General features: G+C 43.4%; 1 protein-coding gene across 3 annotated transcripts in view; it reads right to left on the bottom strand.

Moving 5' to 3' along the window:
* RAPGEF5 (Rap guanine nucleotide exchange factor 5) overlaps positions 1–18,855 on the bottom strand; it is a 230,985-nt gene that overhangs the window by 61,506 nt on the left and 150,624 nt on the right. For 2 of the 3 annotated variants that reach the window (XM_064575177.1, XM_064575178.1), the window contains 2 exons: positions 8,688–8,806; positions 8,147–8,235 (listed from right to left, as the gene is read on the bottom strand). In XM_064575177.1, coding sequence (XP_064431247.1) covers positions 8,147–8,235; positions 8,688–8,806 — 208 coding nt within the window. The remainder of the gene's footprint in view (positions 1–8,146; positions 8,236–8,687; positions 8,807–18,855) is intronic. The other variant, XM_064575179.1, reaches the window with a different exon arrangement.

Raw genomic sequence — 18,855 nt, 5'->3', positions numbered from 1 at the left:
GGTGTGCTCTGGACTTACAGTTGAACGTCAAGTATTAGAAGAGGTCTTGTGGATTCAACACGAAAATGATGCAATTAAAAGAAATGCATTCCAGCAATCTGTTCTCATTCTAAACAGGGATGGTGTGCCTGGAAAGTATGCTGTCCTCCTACTTACACCCTCATCCATTACACACCTTCCTTTGCCCATTGGTTATGTGGTAATGAAAACTTCCACATTTCCATTATTAATCAGTGTATGTTAATGACCTTATGCTTCAGCTCGGTCTCACTTCATTTCACCTTGCTTCATTCCCAACAAGAGTATTAATTAACCCACAACCTACTGGCAGCGTAAAAGCATCAATTCCCTTGTTATCATACATAGTATCACATGTTTAAAGGTGATGCGAATAGATTAGTCCAGATGATGAACACCTCAAATGAAATCCACAGTCAAAATCTGATTTTTAACTCCATCTCCTGTGAGCAGTCTGACCGCCATCAGCTGGTACTAGGACCTCTTCCCCCACATCCCTTCTTTTGTAACCTCCGGGAAACAGGGACACAGGCAGCTCACCCAGTGGCCATCCAGCTCACAGCTGGAAACCAAGAAGCAGGCCTTTGTGCTGGAGATTAGAGCACTCTTAAGCAGCTACCGAAGCACCTGATTTGGGGTTTAGAGCTGGAGTTGAATGGTAGGTTTTTACTTCAATGAGGCCTTTTATCCCTGACTCTAGTCACTAGATAAAAAATTATCTCTGGGGAAAAGCTAGGGATACACCTGAGTTCATTTCCAGTTTCAAATGATCATTCTATCTCTGAAGCAGTTTAGATAACTTCTACCTTAGCCTCTACGTCCATTAGATTGGGGACAATTATCCTGTTCTAAAATCCACTGGATGGAGAGGAAGTTTGGATAAATGGAGGGGTATCTTGAGTAATCTTCCAATCCCGGCTTTCAAATCTGGAAGGGTCCTCAAACAACATGTGGCCTAAATCTTCTGCTTTCATAAATGAGGCAACTGAGAAGAGAACTTCTACACAATTCTAATACCTCATCATTTGTCAGTGTTAATTTTTAAAGTCTCCCAATTCTTCAATTACGGCCGGCTAATACATTACATTCTCCGTAATAGTAATAGGGAGGGAAGCTAAGGGCATTGCCAAAAAACCAAATCAAACCAAAGCAAACCAAATCCACAGTACAAAGATTAAACAGTAGAGCAGTAACTATATTCTCACGTGAACACTTCTACTTCTAGCTCTCTCTCGACAGCACTTTGGGGATTTTCACCGTCACCATGGATAGCTATTTCAAGCCTTTTCTTTATCTGGAAAAGTAAGCCTTCACCGAACAGCCGTGCTGTGCATCTGGAGTTGGTGCTAATGAATTTAGTCGCTGTTGACTTTTTTACTAAAGCATGTCTGCAAACAAAATTAACCTATTATTTAAAAGTGGCAGTTTCGGAAAGCTGAAAAAGACCTCAAATGGCAACCTAGTCTAGTTATTTGTCTATGAAAAAGTTATTTTCACAGGTCCTTCCTTCCTTCCTCCCTCCCTCCCTCCCTTCCCTTTTTCTTCAATTAAGTCTATTTCCTTTGATTCTGAACTTTGTTGCTACAACCAATAGTTTCATGTTAATTCTTGAAAATACCTTTTTTGTTTTTTTTAAAGTAGGCTCCACGCCCAGCATGGAGCCCAAGGTGGAGCTTGAATTCACAACCTTGAGATCAAGAGTCAGATGCTTAACCAACTGAGCCACGTAGGTGTGCCTTGAAAATACTTTAAATACATTAAAATACCCTCTAGCTTATTTTTAAAAAAGATTTTATTCATTTATTTGGAGAGGGAGAGAGAGAGAGCACAAGCAGTGGGAGCAGCAGGCAGAAGGAGAAGCAGGCTCCCCACTGAGCAGGGAGCCCAGTGTGGGACTCGACCCTGGGACCCTGGGATCATGACCTGAGCTGAAGGCAGAGGCTTAACTGACTGAGCCACCCAGGCGTCCCTCCTCTAGCTTAATTTTAAAGACATGTGGATATAGTTATAAAATAGTGCCTATAAGGATTAGCATCTAATATCTACCATTTCCCTACTTCTTTTTTTTGTCTGAATCCCTCTACTGGAATATATGCCCCATGAAGGTAAAGAGTTTGTTTTGTTTACAACTATATCTCCACATCTAGACAGGGGAGTGTTAAAGATATTTGTGGAATGAAGGAATTAAGTTTTTCTAAGGTATTCATTCATGGGCATACAGAAATTGAGTAATTAAAAATGAACAGTTATATTTTATCACAGAAGCAATGTATAAAGTTAAAAGTAAAGAAATTACAGGGAGATGGCTAGGATAAGAGATAGGATGTAGTATCTTTCACCACTGGGGGAAAACTGCCACTTTTCCTTGGCAACAGACTCTTTCTGATTATCCCAAGATGGCTTGGTAATACAATTTTGCAAATGGATTTTACTAGTAGGTGATAAATCAAAGCCATTCTTTGGAAATGTTATAGCATAATTTCTCAAAGAGCTTAAGAAGTTTCCCACTGAACAAGGTTACACATAAACACACATAAATCATCACCAGGTATGGCCACTGAGCAGTGGGTTCCAGGCTTCCTCCTCCATCAACATTCTAACTGCCCTATGAGTCTGAAGAAATGCAGCAGTAATATAAGAAATACAAAGGTAGACTGAATAGCCTATGTCCTTGTGCAAAGGCTAAGTGATGGTGATTTCAACATAAAATGACCACAGGTTTCTGCAAACTGTCTACATGAATTCTAGGGTCTCTCCTCCAGACCTAGAATTCCACAGTTCTGTGACATTTGGAAAGAGACTGATGTAGATCCCTTTGAATCAAGGTGTTTTAGTGATGAAAGACATCTCAAAGATTTTTTTGTATGACTTGCTTAAGGTCTCAGGCTTTTTATTAATGGAGCCCAGATCTGGGACCCAAGACCTCAGAATCTCATTTTAGTACCCTTTCTCCTCTGCTATGTGCATTTTCTCCTTTCTTAAAGCACGATTTCTTGCAGAAGTAGGCATCTTGGCTGTGAGACTCAAGGGCCACCCAGGGATTTCTATGGTGTGACAGAACCCTGGCAAAAATCCAAATGGGTTTTGTTCACTATATATCATCACCTCCTCTTTCCAAGAGTTGGGAAATTCAACAGCTGTGTGTCCAGTACCTCTGTCTCCTCTGATTGTTTCCTTTTTTCCAAAATTATTTCAGTGGGTGGACCAGCAGTGCAAGCTTGTAAATTTTGAACTTCTCAGGCTGCAGAGGCAGGGACCAGTGGACATGAGGCTGACCAGTGGACATAAAGCCCTGGAGAGGAGGAGGGGGATGGAGGGGAGGTGGAGAAAAGGGGAAATGATGCCCCTAACTCTCCGAGGCAGGTATATATTTGTAACTATTAGAAACTCGGAATAAATCTTAAAAAGTTGGGAGTGGTGGAAGAGACAAGGTCAATGTTCTGTTTCCATGCTCTCACATCTGGCTGCATATGAGCATCAGTTGGGGAGCTCTTAAAGTCCATAAAGCTTAGGTCCCATCTCAGGTCAACTGAATCAGAACCTCTGGGGTGGGACCCAGGTATTGGAATTTTTAAAAAGTGCCCCATGCGCCCCTAATGTGCAGCCATACATAAGATCCACTGGTCTATTTGTTACGTGACATTACAAAAATAAAAACAAAAGATAAATACAAGATAACTTTAGGTGCATCTTAATTGTGCAAAATCATGGAGAGATTTACCACCATCTAAAAATTTTCTGTGTCTAGCCTCAATGATGTTTGGCCCTGCACAAGTTTTGCTGCTACACGGTCATCGAGGTCTTTGCCACCTGCAAGAGGAAGCCTGGAACAGAAACGCCAAACATCTTTCCAGAAATCCTAAGAGGTAAGGAGATCAAGGAGGAAGATCATCTAAGTTGCCTTCTATTTTTCCAATGACCAGGAAAAAAGCCTTCTTAATTTTTCTTCACAAGAAACACGCATCGAGCACTTAGGACAGGCTTGGTGCTGGCCGGGAAGAGGACAGAGAAGTTCATAAAAATCAGTGCCTGTCCTCCTTTCCTCAAGGTTCTGTTAGAGCACTGCTCTAAAAAGGCCACCTGCAAGCTGGCAATGGAGATTAGCCTCTGGACTCTATCGATCGAGACACCCCTACGATCTAAGACAGGCACTTTCACGGAGGTTTTTGCCTCCTTACAAAGGAAAACGACTCAGTTTCTCAATGATCTGCTCGCCCTACGCAGTGCTGCTGGAAGCCGACCAGTAACACGTGACCAAAGAGGCGCTTCCACCCTGAGTACCCTCCACAGGGTATGCTGAATGACAGCCTCCTGAGTTACCAAACCAGCCACACCTCGAAGAAAGCAGGTCAAGCTTAATAAGCATGAGCTGGTTGGCTTTACCTGTTCCTACTATCCTATTCTCTGCTCGCTTGTTTTTCTTAAAAACACATAACCTTAAGCACATTTGCTTCAAAAGGATGAATGAAGAATAAGAAAATGGCGGAAAAAAAAAAAAAGAGGCCAGCAAATGTGTTTCCTCTTGTGTTCTCCCTAAGGTGGACCTGTCATAATGCAGATTCAGGGAGAAAAATCAATAAGAAGGTTTTTCTCTATGTAATCCATCCAATACATAATTTTCCTCCTGCTTTGAACCAGAAGTCATTATTCCCAACAATAGCAGCCCTAAACAAAACATACTCTATCCTTTCCAGGGAGTGGGAAGAGTTAAATAGGAGGATGAACCCCTACAGACCCCACAGACCAGGGCTGGCTGGGGGGAGCTTGCTCTTCCTTCCCTCCAGCTCCTCTACTCACAACTCCTTGTTTTTCTTTCTCCTTGCCTGCTTTGTAATTCTCCTGGGCTGGGAGTGCTCAGCGATGTCTCCCCTACACAGGGAAGATGAAAGAGCTGCTTGATTTTTCTCTACCATTCCAAAGGTATAAGCCAGGATCTGAACCTTGACAGAAAAGGTCATCTTTGAAAGCTGCTTCAATCACTTTCCATGTTCATAAATAGGTATCCAGTGGCCAGACTCAAATAGCTTTTTCATTTGAAACAATGAAGAATCACTCATTCATTCATTCATTCATGCATGCATGCATTCATTCATGCATTCATTCTACAGCTGTTCCTGGAAAGACTCCTTGAGCCTGGTCCTACAAGGGAGGAAAGGCAGGCACACAGGGGATGATGGAAACACACGGGGCATTTGTTGTGTGAATCTAATCACTTGGGAAAATCGTTAGTAGGCTGCTTTTAAGCATCTCTAATGTTATTGCTTTTAAAACCCGGTTTGACTTGGTGATAGACTACCATGTGAATTGTTGTTTTCTCGATTCAGGTAGCAACAGGATTACATCATGTCAATAGCTCTGTGGCATTCTCCTTCCTATTGCATTCAATTAAGTCAACGTTTTTTCCACTTGCACGTCCGTATCAATTAGTAATCATTTCAACTGCTCCTCTGTGAGTGCAGAAGGTCTCTTCTATCGGGCCTTGTACTTCCATTTTCACAACTAAGTGACTTTTGTGGGAAAGAGATGGGAAGTGACTCACATCTCTGGCACCATTATTTCCCCCAGCCTCTGGTGGGCACAGGAATGTAACAATCCAGAACAGGCTCATCCTGGTCTATGGGAGCACTTATGTCCTCCCATGTACCCTTACCTCCTCACTGCCATTGGGGCCATGTGGACGACCACCAGATGGCTCCAGCCGGCCCCAGATGGCGCTCTCTCTAAGAGGGGTGCTCGAGAACATAAAAACGCTGCTGTATACTTTTATTGCAGCCCCTTCTCATTTTCCTCCATCTGCCTTCCATATGTTTATACGATGCTATTAGGCTCTTGCTCACATAGGCCTTTTATAATGAGGGTTGCCAGCCTGACCAAAATAAAGAACGCAAATTCACCTCTGTTGGTAACAAGGGGCCTCAATTCTTTTAAATATGTGATTCATTTAGTATTCAAGCTAGAACAAACTAATCACCTCTTTTCTTCAAGTTGCCCATGGAATTTATTTTATTTTTACATATATGATATTTCTTTTCATTGTAGCAACAAAAAACCACATGGTGGCTTTTCTGTTGTATTTTCTCCAAGTGCTGGAATGTGACGTTTTGAAGAACCGCATAGGACTTCACTTAGGCCTCCCTATCGCATACACATCAATCTCTAAGTTTGACTTTTCATTTTCATAAAGTTCTCTGTTAATCACAGGAAAAGTTGCTACCGTGCTTTCTTTCAAGTATCACTACAAAAATCTGAAGTATCATGCGTCCTCTGAAAACTCTGAGGAAATGAGTAGGAACGATGAGAGGCTGACCCCCAGAGGCCTCTTCCTGCTTTGCCGAGGGCAAACCACTGGGCTCTGGTCCTCTTTGCTTTGCTGAGCACGGGGCTAGAGTGACACATCTGATCCCAGGCGTGGTGTAACAGTCACTAGACACCATGCACAACACCGTTCCCAGCAGCAGGCAACTCCGGGCATACTTAGTAAAGTAATCTGGGAGATTTCTCATTCCCAGCGTGGACAGTGGGAACGTGTTATGGGCACCTAGGCCATCTTTCTCAAAAAACCACTGACAATTAGAAAGAAAAAAGAAATCAAGTTAGGCCTAATACTGGCATTAATAATTTTTACACCCACTCACATGACCTAGACACAGAGTCTGACATTACAGACCAGAACTGTGGTGCTGTTAAGAAGAAGCAAGCATTCAAACCCCTGAAACATCTATCCACATTGAAAGGTCTCCTCTTTGCGGCAGATTATTTGCCTGTAATCTAGTCCAAACCACCTGTGTAGAGCAGTCTGGTAATCAGTACGTGGAAAATTATTCCCGGTTCCATGATGATTATATCTGATGAAGCAGAACATGGGAACAGTGCTCAAATGCACAAAATATTAACCAACAGACATACAAAAACAACCCAGCAAATGCCATGAGAATGTTTTTCTTTTAGCCTGGGTATAAATGACAGCTACTGGTTTCCACCACCCCAAACATACGCAAAATAAAGTATCTATTTGATTTTTGAGATCAAAGTATAACATTACTGTAGGATACGGGATTGGGTCATTTTCCTTTTCTTTTTTTTAACCCATTTACATATTTCACACAACTTTGTTTCTCTTCACGTCCTTCATAATGCTTTTTAGAATCAGACATCAATTAGGTTCAGACAAAAAACTACTGGGACCCAAGGAAACTTGCTCCCACCTACACAGTCATTTCACAATCTTTCCAACGAGGGGAAAAACCTAAGGTGCTACTCTGCAGGAATTCAACCTACAAACACAGGTGCTCTGATAACAGCAAACAGTGCCTTTTAGTCAGGAGATCAAGTTACAGAATCCAGGCTACAGCCAGAGGCCTATTCATTGCAATAATTGTTCCACGCTGGAACAAATTACGAATTCTGGTGAAGAGAAGTAAGTACTCGCCCTTTGGTGATAAAGGAAGCATGGTTAGGTTGTTTTGTACATGCAATGGTACTGTTTCCCAAAGTGCAAGGGTGACAAAGCTAAATGGGTATTTTGCTCCCAGATTAGATAGAAAGGACAAGAAGTCTGATCACTAAGACTTCAGTGAGTTACAGTTTCTAGTCTGCAAAGCTATGAGTAGGATATTCTGCACAGCAAGGCTTGCTCTGAGCAGTTTGTAAACCACCTGGAAAAAGGCAGAAGTTGCTGCTGAGCTTCCAGTTGCTGAGTAGTTGCATTAATTGTTGGCATTTCCGCAGGGAGGCTACTCCCCTCAGCTCAGTGCTTCCCACAGGCCAGGTGAATGCTCGTCCCTTGTATTTCTTCCCAATGCACACTGGCTATTAAAATGCTAGCCTCTTGCCAACTGCCTTTAGGTGAGATTTCGTAAAAATTGCCAAAGACACAAGAACATCTGCCTTCCCATCGTTTTCTTTGTACAGCGACTTCCCAGGCAGCTGCTTGGATCTACATGTGTCCATTTACTGGATGGAAACAAAACAGCACGAGGCCAAGGGGGTAGGCGCACAAAGCAGATGCTGTTTTTGCCCATGCTGGTTTCGGCTTCAGCGGGAGTCTTGCCCCTGCTGACAAGGGCAGGCGCAGCTGTGGGTCTGGAAGCTGGAGACACCCCCCGCCCCCCCGCCCCCCGTGCCTTACCTGTTTCTTTGTCCTGGACTTCTTCCAGGTGCAAGTCATTCAAAAGGTGCTCCAAAATCTTCTCGGGGGTCCCGGACACGACCACGTATCTGTCAGAGAGCAGAGAGTCCACCGAGTCATCCTCGGTGGAAGACTGCGAGCGGCTGCTCCATTCATCGTCCTCATCCTCCTCATCAATGTACTTGAAATAAGGCACATCGAAGGTAGGCAAGGGCAGCTCTCGGTCGGAGAGCGTTGCGGACTCCTTCCTCTCTAGCTGAGGGTCAAAGACCCTCAGCCGGGAGCTGCCCATTGTGAACGGCCACTAACAAAGGCATCCCCTAAGAGCTAAAAGATCTTGCCATCTCTGTCCTTTCGCCGGGAACTGAGTCCATCTGGCTGCCAAGAGCTCTGCAGGCAGCTAGGACGCGCGAGAGGCGAGAGGCGGGGAGAAGAGGGGGAGGGAGGGACGGGAGGCAGCGGGAGCGAGTGAGATGGAGCGAGAGAAGGGGAGGCAGGCAGGGCCGAGGAAAGAGGAGCGCGAGCCTCCATGCGAACTCACCTCCAATCACTGTCGGCGGTGCCGGCCGGGGGGGCCGGCCCACAGCACTGCACCCTCTTCAGCACCAGGACGTTGTGCTCTTGCTCTTTCACCTGAACTGTCCTCACCTCATCATCCTGCTTTCGGCGGGCGGAGGGGAGGGCCGTGATGGATGGGACGAAAAGGGGAGAGGAAATTAAACAAACCTGCAAACAAAAACAAAAACAAACAAACCCCAACCCCCAAGCAGGGGCTAAACTGAAGCTGCGTTTTTCTCAAGTTGCTTTCCACCAGGATTTCTTTAAAGATCCTGAAAAAAATGAGGAGTCCGGGCAAGAATCTCCCCCTAATGGTCGAGTGTCCGGGCTCAAATTCTACAGACACAGACAAGTATTAGGGAGACATAAGTACTGTAAAGGAAATGGGAGAATATAAATAAAGTGGGGCTAGGATTCAGAGAGCTCGCTTTTAAAACTACCTGAATGATCTGAAGTAAGAAATCCGAAGTTCAAAGTTTCAAAAGACACAACATACTAATTGCATATGTATTCTCTTTTATCTTATCAATGCTTAAAACTGGAAAGTCATAAACGACTTAAACACTAAAACAATGAGCAAGCTATATTAAGTAGTTAGGGTAGACACACACTCATTTACCTCACAGCCCTACTTTAAAAGGTGGGCAAAAAATTACCCATTCTATCACTCGGTTCATTTTTCCCCCCAGACGTAAGATGGCCTTCAAATTTATCCTGTGCTGGTTTTGCTGGAATACAAGCAAAAATGGATCTCTAGTTAGAATCTCATCTAGGCTGAAATTCGCATGTCACGGGTGAGTGCACTGACTTTCTTCACCTCAGTCCCTTTTAAAAAGGAGAGAAGGCTGAACAATCATTCATTTCTGCACACACAGCTTCCACAGCCCAGAGCCACCGTGGCCCGCTGACTAGGCTCTGTCGGAGTCCGGCTCAATGCTGACCCAGCAGTGTGGAGGCCGGCCCTGAGTGATGAACACTTCCAGAGTATATATATAGTGTGAAATTCTCCCAGTGTGTGACACCCGGGAAGGGTGAGGTAGCCCAGGAAAAAAGAACTGTAAAATCCACGTAAGAAAAGCTAGCTTCTGTATTTCTGAGGATTTGAGCAAAAGATGAAAGCAAGAAAAGTTGATAGTCAGTAGGCTTCACCTGAAAAATGATATCACTTCTTTCAAAAGGGAAACATGCCCTAGAGTTCCTAGCATGTTTCTGCCACTGGCAGAAAATCCAACCTATAATTAGGAGCAAGCATTAAAGAAAAAAAAAAAAGAATATTTTTCTCCCCAATGGGTAAAATGTACTATGTCCACTATACCTTATTAATCAGTTCTATAGATCTACCAGGGATGGCAATGCATTTTATTCACCCTTCCTAAGAATACAAAGGCACTAATCTTGCCATAATTGTCAGCCAAATCGGTGATAAAATTATGATTGCAACTGCTGATGTCCTGATTCCCAAGAAAATGTAGAGACAAAAATAAAAATTATTGGTAACTCTAAACAGCAATATAATTTTATGATAATTTAAAAAATCTTTTAGTGGCAAATAATTTTACTATGTAAAATGGGTGTATTACATTTCAGCAAGGTCAGAAGCTCAGTTACTGTGGCAATTAATGTTGGATATTCATTGTTCAACTCCCTGAGGATGGCAGCGTGACTCCTGTAACATGAATACCAATGTGTAATTGCTATCTTTCATTTCTCCAAAGGGGTTCTGTTGTTATCCATGTAGTTGAAGTGAAATAAGGTGGCTGGAGAGAGGGGCATATAGTGACCCAAAAAAAAAAAAAAGGCAGAATGTGGGTTTGGGATACTGAGACACAGAAACAAATAATTCACTCAACAGTGGATTTGAAAGGACAAAAATCTTTCCCTGGTTTTCCTCTCATCATAAGCCAATATTCATTTTCTATGAGCCTGCTGTCATTGTGAAGTACATTTTACATTCTACATGCACGTGATATATGGCATTATTAACTGCCAAGGGCCACGCACATACATATGGATGGGAAGGGCTTCGCTAACGTCTGTGTAACTAATATGTATTACAGGGCTATGCAGAGAGCAGCCACACTCTGCTGGGCAGGGAAACAGCTGAATCATATTGATGTACTATCAATAGCATCTTATGTCATAGTGATAGTTTCCATTTTGAAAACCTGTTAAAAAATAAAGAAAAGAGAAAGCAGAAAAATCAATGTATAAAGGGAGATGTAAATTATCTAAAATTGCCATGAAAACATAATAATCCTAGGTATCCTATCTGGCTTTCAAAAAGGAAGGGAATATGAATGCCTCATGACCCATGCATGCTTACCTAATTGCTCTTCCTGAAAAAGAGCAGAAGTACCATGGTTGAGGTTCTGAGTAGGAAACTTTGTTCTGGTGCTTGCTTGAAGAATAAAAGTATTTAGAGGTCTAATGATGGAAAATTGTTCAATCACAAATAGTTCATGAAGGGCAAGTAAAGCATTAAAATGCTTAATTTATAGTCATTCACTCAACAAACAGTGATGGTGTCTTATGGGTATGGCACTGTGCTGGATACAGAGGAACAAGCAGAGATGAGTAAGACAAGTCCCTTGCCCCTAACTAACAAGTTAATAGGCTCCCTAACAACGTAACTATAACTTGGCAAGCACCCTAAGATGAGGTCAAATACGAGAGACAATGCAAAGGTAGAACGCATGGGATTTGATAGTCAAGACAGCTGTAAGTGACAGAGAATGGGAATGCCATGAAATGGGACAAAAACTATACAGAGACTCTGGTTCTGGTGAGACTAATGAATCTAGTTTCAGACAAGTGATGTTTTAGTACCAATAATATATCATGCTATAGATACTTAGCAGGCAGTTAGAAATAATGAACTAGGCTTCCAACAGAGGTCAAGGGCAGAGACAAATTTGTGAATTATTCAAGTTCTGGGAGTGGTTGAGATTGTTAAGAGGGAATAGGAGAGAAAGGGAACTATAAAGATGGGAATAGGGGAAGGAAAAAACCCACAGAAAACTGGGGAATAGGAAGAGGGTCAGAGTCTTGAGATGATGCAGAAATAAAACCAAGATGAGCCAGGAGAATCTGGAGAGCATGGTCTCAAGAGATTCAAGGAAAACGCTGGTCTGATGCTGTACAGTTTACAAAGACTACGTCTAAGAAAAATCGATGACGAGATCACTTTGGTCCGGGAGTGAGAAGAGAAGGGCTAAGGTGCAACTGAATGAGGAGGGAGTCCAAAGAGAAGCTCACTTCCTGGAACTGCATTGTGAAAGGAAAGGGCCACACTACAGAGGCTGTGGGGCTGGGGAAGGCAGGTGCTGAGAAGAGGGGACAAGATCAGGAACACAGTGGAGGGGGCAGGCTAAGAAAGGATGAATATTTCTTTCCCTCAGAGAGGTTCAAGGGAAGGAGGATGGGTGGAGACTTAGAAAAAAAAATAAAGTATGGAAAATAAGGAAGCCACAGTAGAGCATATGAGGTGGCTTCTATCTTCTTAGTAGAGGGGGAATTGAGAATACCTTCTGGAAAGAGAGGGTTCAGGGTGAAGTTGGTGGACACATGACTTCCAGGGATATAAGAGGGGATAAACAAGTTATGAAAAAGAGCATTGCTAGGCAGCTTTGTGGACTGCTGAGGGTAGAAACACATGTTGATGGTTATATGCCTTTCTGCTGAAGGGCTCACAAATCTTAGAGGGGAACAGTGAATGATGGGGCCCACCCAGAGGAAGGGGCTGGCAAAGGAAACAACAGGAGGTGACAAGGGCAGGGCTTCTGGGTGGTTATCAGCATACCATGAACGCAGCTCATCACCACATAGTTTCTGCCTGGTTAGGGAGAGCAGTGAGCCAAGAAAGGCATTGATAAACTGGGAAAACATGGAACGGCTGAGGCTAAGTCCCCACAGGAGCTAAGGGAGCAGGCAGGGGGTGGACGAGGAAGCAGGTGGAAGCTTTGATCAAGGAGGCAAATACGTGAAGTGGAGCAGTTCAGAGTGGTGAAGACTGAGAAAGACAAGAGCAGCCCCGATATTCAGGAGCTGGCCTGGCACTCACAGCTAGGCTGGGGCTTCTCCTGTGAGCATCAGTGACTGTGCGGAAAATTGACATCAGACAAGGCCAATCTGTGACTGTGATGGAACAAGATAAACACATGGCCACATAGTAATCACACCTGAACACAGACAAAGCACGCACATTGGCCAAGCCAGAAAATACCCAAAAGCCCGGATAACGAGCAACTGCTGCTTCTTTCCCAATTGCCACTTCAGTTTTGCTCTAGTCTGTCTTCCCTGTAGGTAAGACTCAAGATATCCAGTTGGAGTTACCCCATTTCCTGACAGCAAAGCCCTGCTTCTGTAAACCCACCCCCAAATCACTGGACACAAACCCAAGTCCTATCGGTCCTTTCTCCTAGCACCCTCTCATTCTGATCTGCCCCATGGCTCCCCATATTGTGAGGTCTCCCCCTCAGCAACAGGCAACAAACCCAGCTTGTCCAACTACAGGTGTGTCCCTGGTGGCCTCTGGCTAGAGGACATTGACAAGAGTTAGAGGATGCTGCCTGGCCATAGGTATGGAGTGGTGTGGAGATGGTGGTCACTGGAGGCAAGGATTAAAAAAACAAAACAAAACAAAACAGCATTTCCTTGTCTGGGTGATGAAAGAGTCATACAAAGGAATGTTCCTGAAAGTGACTGCAGGGAACAGGGCTCAACGTATGGTAAAGTAGGAGATAGATAATAAAGCTACTGAAGACAAGTAGAAGAACATCTGGAGGGAAGGAAAGATGACCTGAGCAGGTAGCACAGGCCTCAGGAGAGAAGGGGCTTCTGCAGGTGTGACAATGACATGGGAGGTGACGAGGGGCACAGGGTGTATTCCCAGAAGGCACCACACTCCCCCATGCCTTTACTTGTGGTGTTCAGCCCTGCTTTGTACATGTTCAGTGAAAATTCCCATCTCTTCCCAAAACACACATGAGCCTCAAGATCTGCAGAAACCAGTTCTTTCCCTGCTCTCCTGAAGGGATGGTGGGAAGAATGAGAAACTCCAACAACTGGGCCAGATGGAGTCTTCACAGCTTTGCCTATGGGATGTGATTTGGGATAAATGCAGAGGTGGGGAAGGAGGGGAAATGCAAAAGCGAACAGGTGTCCTCAGCTAAAATGGTGTGTGCGTGTGTGTGTGTGTACTAAATGCCAACAGGGAAGGCTGATGGATCACAGAATTATAGGACCACTGAACAGAACCCATCAGGATCATGAAAACAAAGGAGGGTTTTCAAGTTGTCCCTGCTCCTCATCTTTGTTCCATTCTTTGGGCAGGTAGCTCTGATTTATTTCCTCTTTCTGGCTATATTGCTATCTTGCCTGTCAATTCTGAATGAGTTATAGAACCAGTGCCTTTGACTTACTTCAGTGATCATGATCAGCTTTTTTTACTTCTAAATCAACCTTTTTTTCTTTCATTTATTCACATGAAAGACATTTATTTTTAGGATGAAAATACCTAGTAAATAATAAAACTATTGATTTTTTAAAAATAAGGTGAAGAATTGATGCTCGTAGTTTAGCAGGTCTTAACTTGCATTATCCTGAACCAAGTTTCTGACTGTATTTATATTTTCACTTATCACCAGCACTAGCAAGAAAAAGTGATTACTAAGGGATTTCTCAGGCCTGCTGGAATTGTCACAACTACTTGCTTGATTTTTCCATTATCACAGATAATGGAAAATATTCCTCTCTCAAATACTCACATAAAGCATCCATTGATATTCTCTACGGCATCATGTCTCTGCTGCTTTATGAGCATGAACTCTTACAAGAGCGCTTAACTGGGGGTTCATGGATGGGATTTAGGGACTCAGAGAACCCTCTGAAAGTATCTAAAATTTTTATGTGTAAGCACATTTTCTAGGCAGAGTCCAGAGTCCTCAGTCTCACTCAAGTCTACGAACACCAAGAAGTGCAAACCATTCCATACGATGGAACTTTTACTTATCATCTCCTCTAAGAAAACTTCTTTGCAAGTCCTGCCCCTAACAGCCTCCAACCAGACAAGATGCCCAAAGAACCCGGTCATGATGCCCATCACAGTGACCTCTATTCATTTGTTCTCCGTCTTCTCCATTAAATGATGACATCTTGAGGGCAGGGACTGTGACTTCTATTTCTCTTTCTAACACACAGCTCAGGGTACATGATATTCACTTGATAAAGGTTTACTGTACTTACAAATTAATGAACAAGCAAGAGAGGAGTGAATTGCCTCTAAAAGGCAGAATGCCATGTTGCAAGGCTCAAAGGTTATTCTCACTGCGAGGCTTCCCTCACCCTTCACTTAGTCACTTTCCTATTACAATGCTCATCATAAGAGCTAATTGTGTTTTGAACTTGCATGTTATAATTATTTATTCCATCTACCAAACCAAGGTCCCATATAACTAATATATAAGAAGCCATGTAACTAACACAGCACTAGGAAGGCATTCACTAAATGGTATTGTCCCTCGGTCTAGGGCATATAAAAAGGGGGTGACATGAACAGATTGAACTGTGGGCTAAATTGTGAACTGGGCAAGATGTGTATTTTGTACCCTCTACTCTCCCTCTCCTGCTCAGCCCCAAATGGGATTTTCAGCAACCTCACATGGCCTCGTGCTCCATCATCAAACCCGTCTGAAGTAGGCAGCACCAGAGAACCCTTCAAATGGAGAACACAAAGAATCACCTAGCTTGATACCGTGGTGTTCACAAGTTGCACAAGTTGCAAAGCTGTTTTCCCTCAAGTTTATGAAAACAGTACCTGAAGATGCTAACTTACTTATGAGAAAGCATTTGCTATAGACTGAATGTGCCCCCCTCCAGAAATTCCTAGGTTGAAACCTGATCCCTAGTGTGATGGTGTCTGGAGGTGGGACCTTTGGGAGGTGATTAGGTCATAAAGGTGGAGCCCTCATGAATGGGACTGGTGCCCTTATGGAAGAGCCCCCAGAAAGTTCCCTCACCTCTCCTACCTCGTGAGGACACAGTAAAATGATGGTGGTCTATGAACCAGAAAGCAGTCTCTCATCAGACGCTGGATCTGCCAGCGCCTTGATCTTGGACGTCTAGCCTCCACAACTGTGACAAATAAATCATTGTCATTTATAAGCCACTCATTCTGTGGTGTTCTGTGAAGGCAGCCCGAATGGACTAAGACCTGGAGCCAATAGCTTGTTATGACTCCTTTCACCTCATGACCTTCTTGGTCTAACCTTTTTTTGTTCCACAAAGTTCACTTCAAGAATTGCTGCCTCCAGGAACACCCCTCCCTTTGCCTCCAGTCTGATTTGGCTGGCCCTTCTCCGTGACCCCATGGTACCACGTGACTCCTTGTGACTCAGCACTTGGAGAAGCACAAAGCAAAAGCTCACCTGGGGGCAGGTACCAAATCTTCAACTTTGAATTCCCAATGAGGTCTTAACACTTCACAGATACTCAAAGAACACTGCATGAATAAATGAACCAAAAGATGAAAGGATAAAAGCGTATTTTAGAGTGGAGGCTTAGAGAACAACACCTGAAATCTCGAAGAATCCATTTCAAGTTGTGAAGTCTGATGGTGCTGATGTAGGGGACATTTTGCTGAGAGAAGAGATGCTCTTCCTAAGGGAGGGTCATCAAATTACTCTGGTGGTGGATGACACTGGCTTGTGCAGTTCTGCATCTTGACCATCAATTTGGGTGAGGCACTCAGATCAGGTAAACTGAAAAGAAGAGCTGCCATGCTCATCCAACTGGACAAGGATAAATATAGGCAAGGGGTTACAGATCAGATCAAAATGACCTGTTCTAGTTCAGGGTCTTGGCCTGAGGGTGGTTGATGTGAAAATCACTGCAAGGTAGCTCCAAGACTTGGCCCCTATCTAAGAGAATACATTATCGATATTTTGCGAAGTATAAAAATCATGCAATTATTAATGGCTGGACCAATGGAAGCTAGTATCATGGGAACGGAGGTAACCACAACTCAAGAAATAAGGAAAGAGCACTGCCATATGCAACAAACAGATCCACAAGGAAGGGTGATAAGGAAGGGACCAAGCCAAGACCCACGCAGATAAATGTACGACAACAAGCATTTATTGAGGGTTTACCATACATCAGGCAAAGCTAAGAGCTGCACATCCATTATCTTATCATTAACAATAATTCTATCAGGTAAATACTATTAAAACCCCATTTTGATAAAGTAACTTAGCCAAGAAAGATCACAGGGCGAGGGTGTGGTAAAGCTGAACCCAGACAGTCTCAACAAGAGAGCTCTTAACCAGAACCACAGATGTTGCCCTAAAGATGGTCAATAATGTACATTCTAGACTTGGTTTATCCTGGTCCTGCTAGCCAAAGCAGGCCAATCTGCTTGGGGGTCAGATAACAGGCGTGTCTAAGTCATGGTGAGGCTCAAAACTACTAGGGCAGCCAGTTTTCAGTTCTAGATGGCCCATGTGATTTGGAAAAGCCATCAAGGGACTGAAAAGAGAAGAGGGTTGAAAAGGGCTGAGCATAGTATCAAGACCACAACTAAACCAGCTCAGGCAAGGGCAGAGCTCAAGAACCAGCAAAGGAAAAATGAAGTGCTAGCCGGAATAGAGTTAAACATGGCAGGAATCAGAAGAGTGAGACTCTGGGCACCTGTGCCCACACAACATGGGTACACAGAGACATGCAGGTTAAGGCTGGTGGGACTTCCAGTGCATTAGCTGCCTTGGGCAGATACTGAATTATACACTCTAAAATGTGCATTTTACCTCAGAAAAGAAAAAAAAGAAAGAAAGAATAAAAAGAAAAACCCAAACCAAACCAAAACTGGGCTGTGATAAGCCTGTGGGCACAGAAGTTTGCTGACTGGGGTACACGGGGCCCTACACCAAGGAGTCACAAGGGGTTCTGAGAAACATGCCCTGTGAGGTACAGTTCATGCAGCTGAAATGTCTAAGAAAGAAAAGCTTGGGAGAATGAAACCCTGGTAGGTAATTTCCATTCTCTGAGCTACCCTACCCTTCCTGTGGGAGAAAGAGCCACGGGATTACTCATGATGTTCTAGAAAGGTGACCTACCATTAAAGGGTGGCTAGATAAAAGAGGCTGATTGTGTTTCAATTTAAGGAAGTATTAACAACAGAGGTGGGATGAGCTCTCCCTCGAGCTGGGGCAGAGCCTGTCAATAATATTATGGAAGAAGGGAAGATGGTTCTTCAGGGAGAGTAGGGGCCAGGCAAGATGACCCTGGTATCTTTTCCAGCATTATGATTCTACAAAAATTCAGCTGTTTTGACTTCACTTTTCTCACAGAAGCCCAAAATATAGGCTCTCCTAAATAGGAGAGATGCACGTGATTTAGCAGTATCTCTTCTCATCTTGTACTACGGAAATTCACATAGAGCTTAGAAAACCAAACCACCAATGCCCACATCTATTCTTGTACCGTAAATGTGGGTACAGCAAAATTAAAATACTTATCTGAAAAAAAAATCTCCCCAGCCAAAAACAATTTTATCTGAAAACAACCTTCATAGAATTTGCTGACAATGTATCTCATGATTCTTTTTTCTCTTGGAAAAAAAGTAAACAGAATAATAATAATAAAAAAAAAAGGTCAAAAGAATATTGCTGGCAAGACAGAGCTGATTAACAGAATACACTAAGAGAAAGATTAAGTAAGCAGATGTGTGTCAAGGTGAGTGGTGGCTTGGATTTACAGGACCAGAGTGCTGACCTGACAATTACATCTTGGCAGAGGCTACTCTAGGCAGAAAGAGTATTTAAATAATGATAATTCGTTCCTTTTTTCAATCCCACACATATTAAGATTAATAACTCAATCTAAAGCCTAAATGGAACTAATAGGATTCATCATCCCCAAACTCACAAAATCTAGGTACAGTCTGACTTCCACGGGTATAAAAGCTAACACAAAGTTGTTCGTGAATGTGACTAAACTCCCACAGGAAACCGGTAAACATGTCTGGATGGAAAGCTCTGGATGCTAGAGAAGAACCGTATTTATTAAATTTCATTGCCTCTAGTAATTATTATGCTATAAAACAAGCTGTCAAAGAATCCTAATATTAGGGCAAGCCTAGGACTTTGATCCGCCAA

This window comes from Mirounga angustirostris, unplaced genomic scaffold, assembly GCF_029215605.1.
Source record: "Mirounga angustirostris isolate CCGP_5_RB_7025 unplaced genomic scaffold, mMirAng1.0.hap1 SCAF_12, whole genome shotgun sequence".
Classification (NCBI taxonomy): Eukaryota; Metazoa; Chordata; class Mammalia; order Carnivora; family Phocidae; genus Mirounga; species Mirounga angustirostris.
Note: the sequence above shows the minus strand (reverse complement) of the source record. Positions and strands in the feature narration are given on the sequence as shown.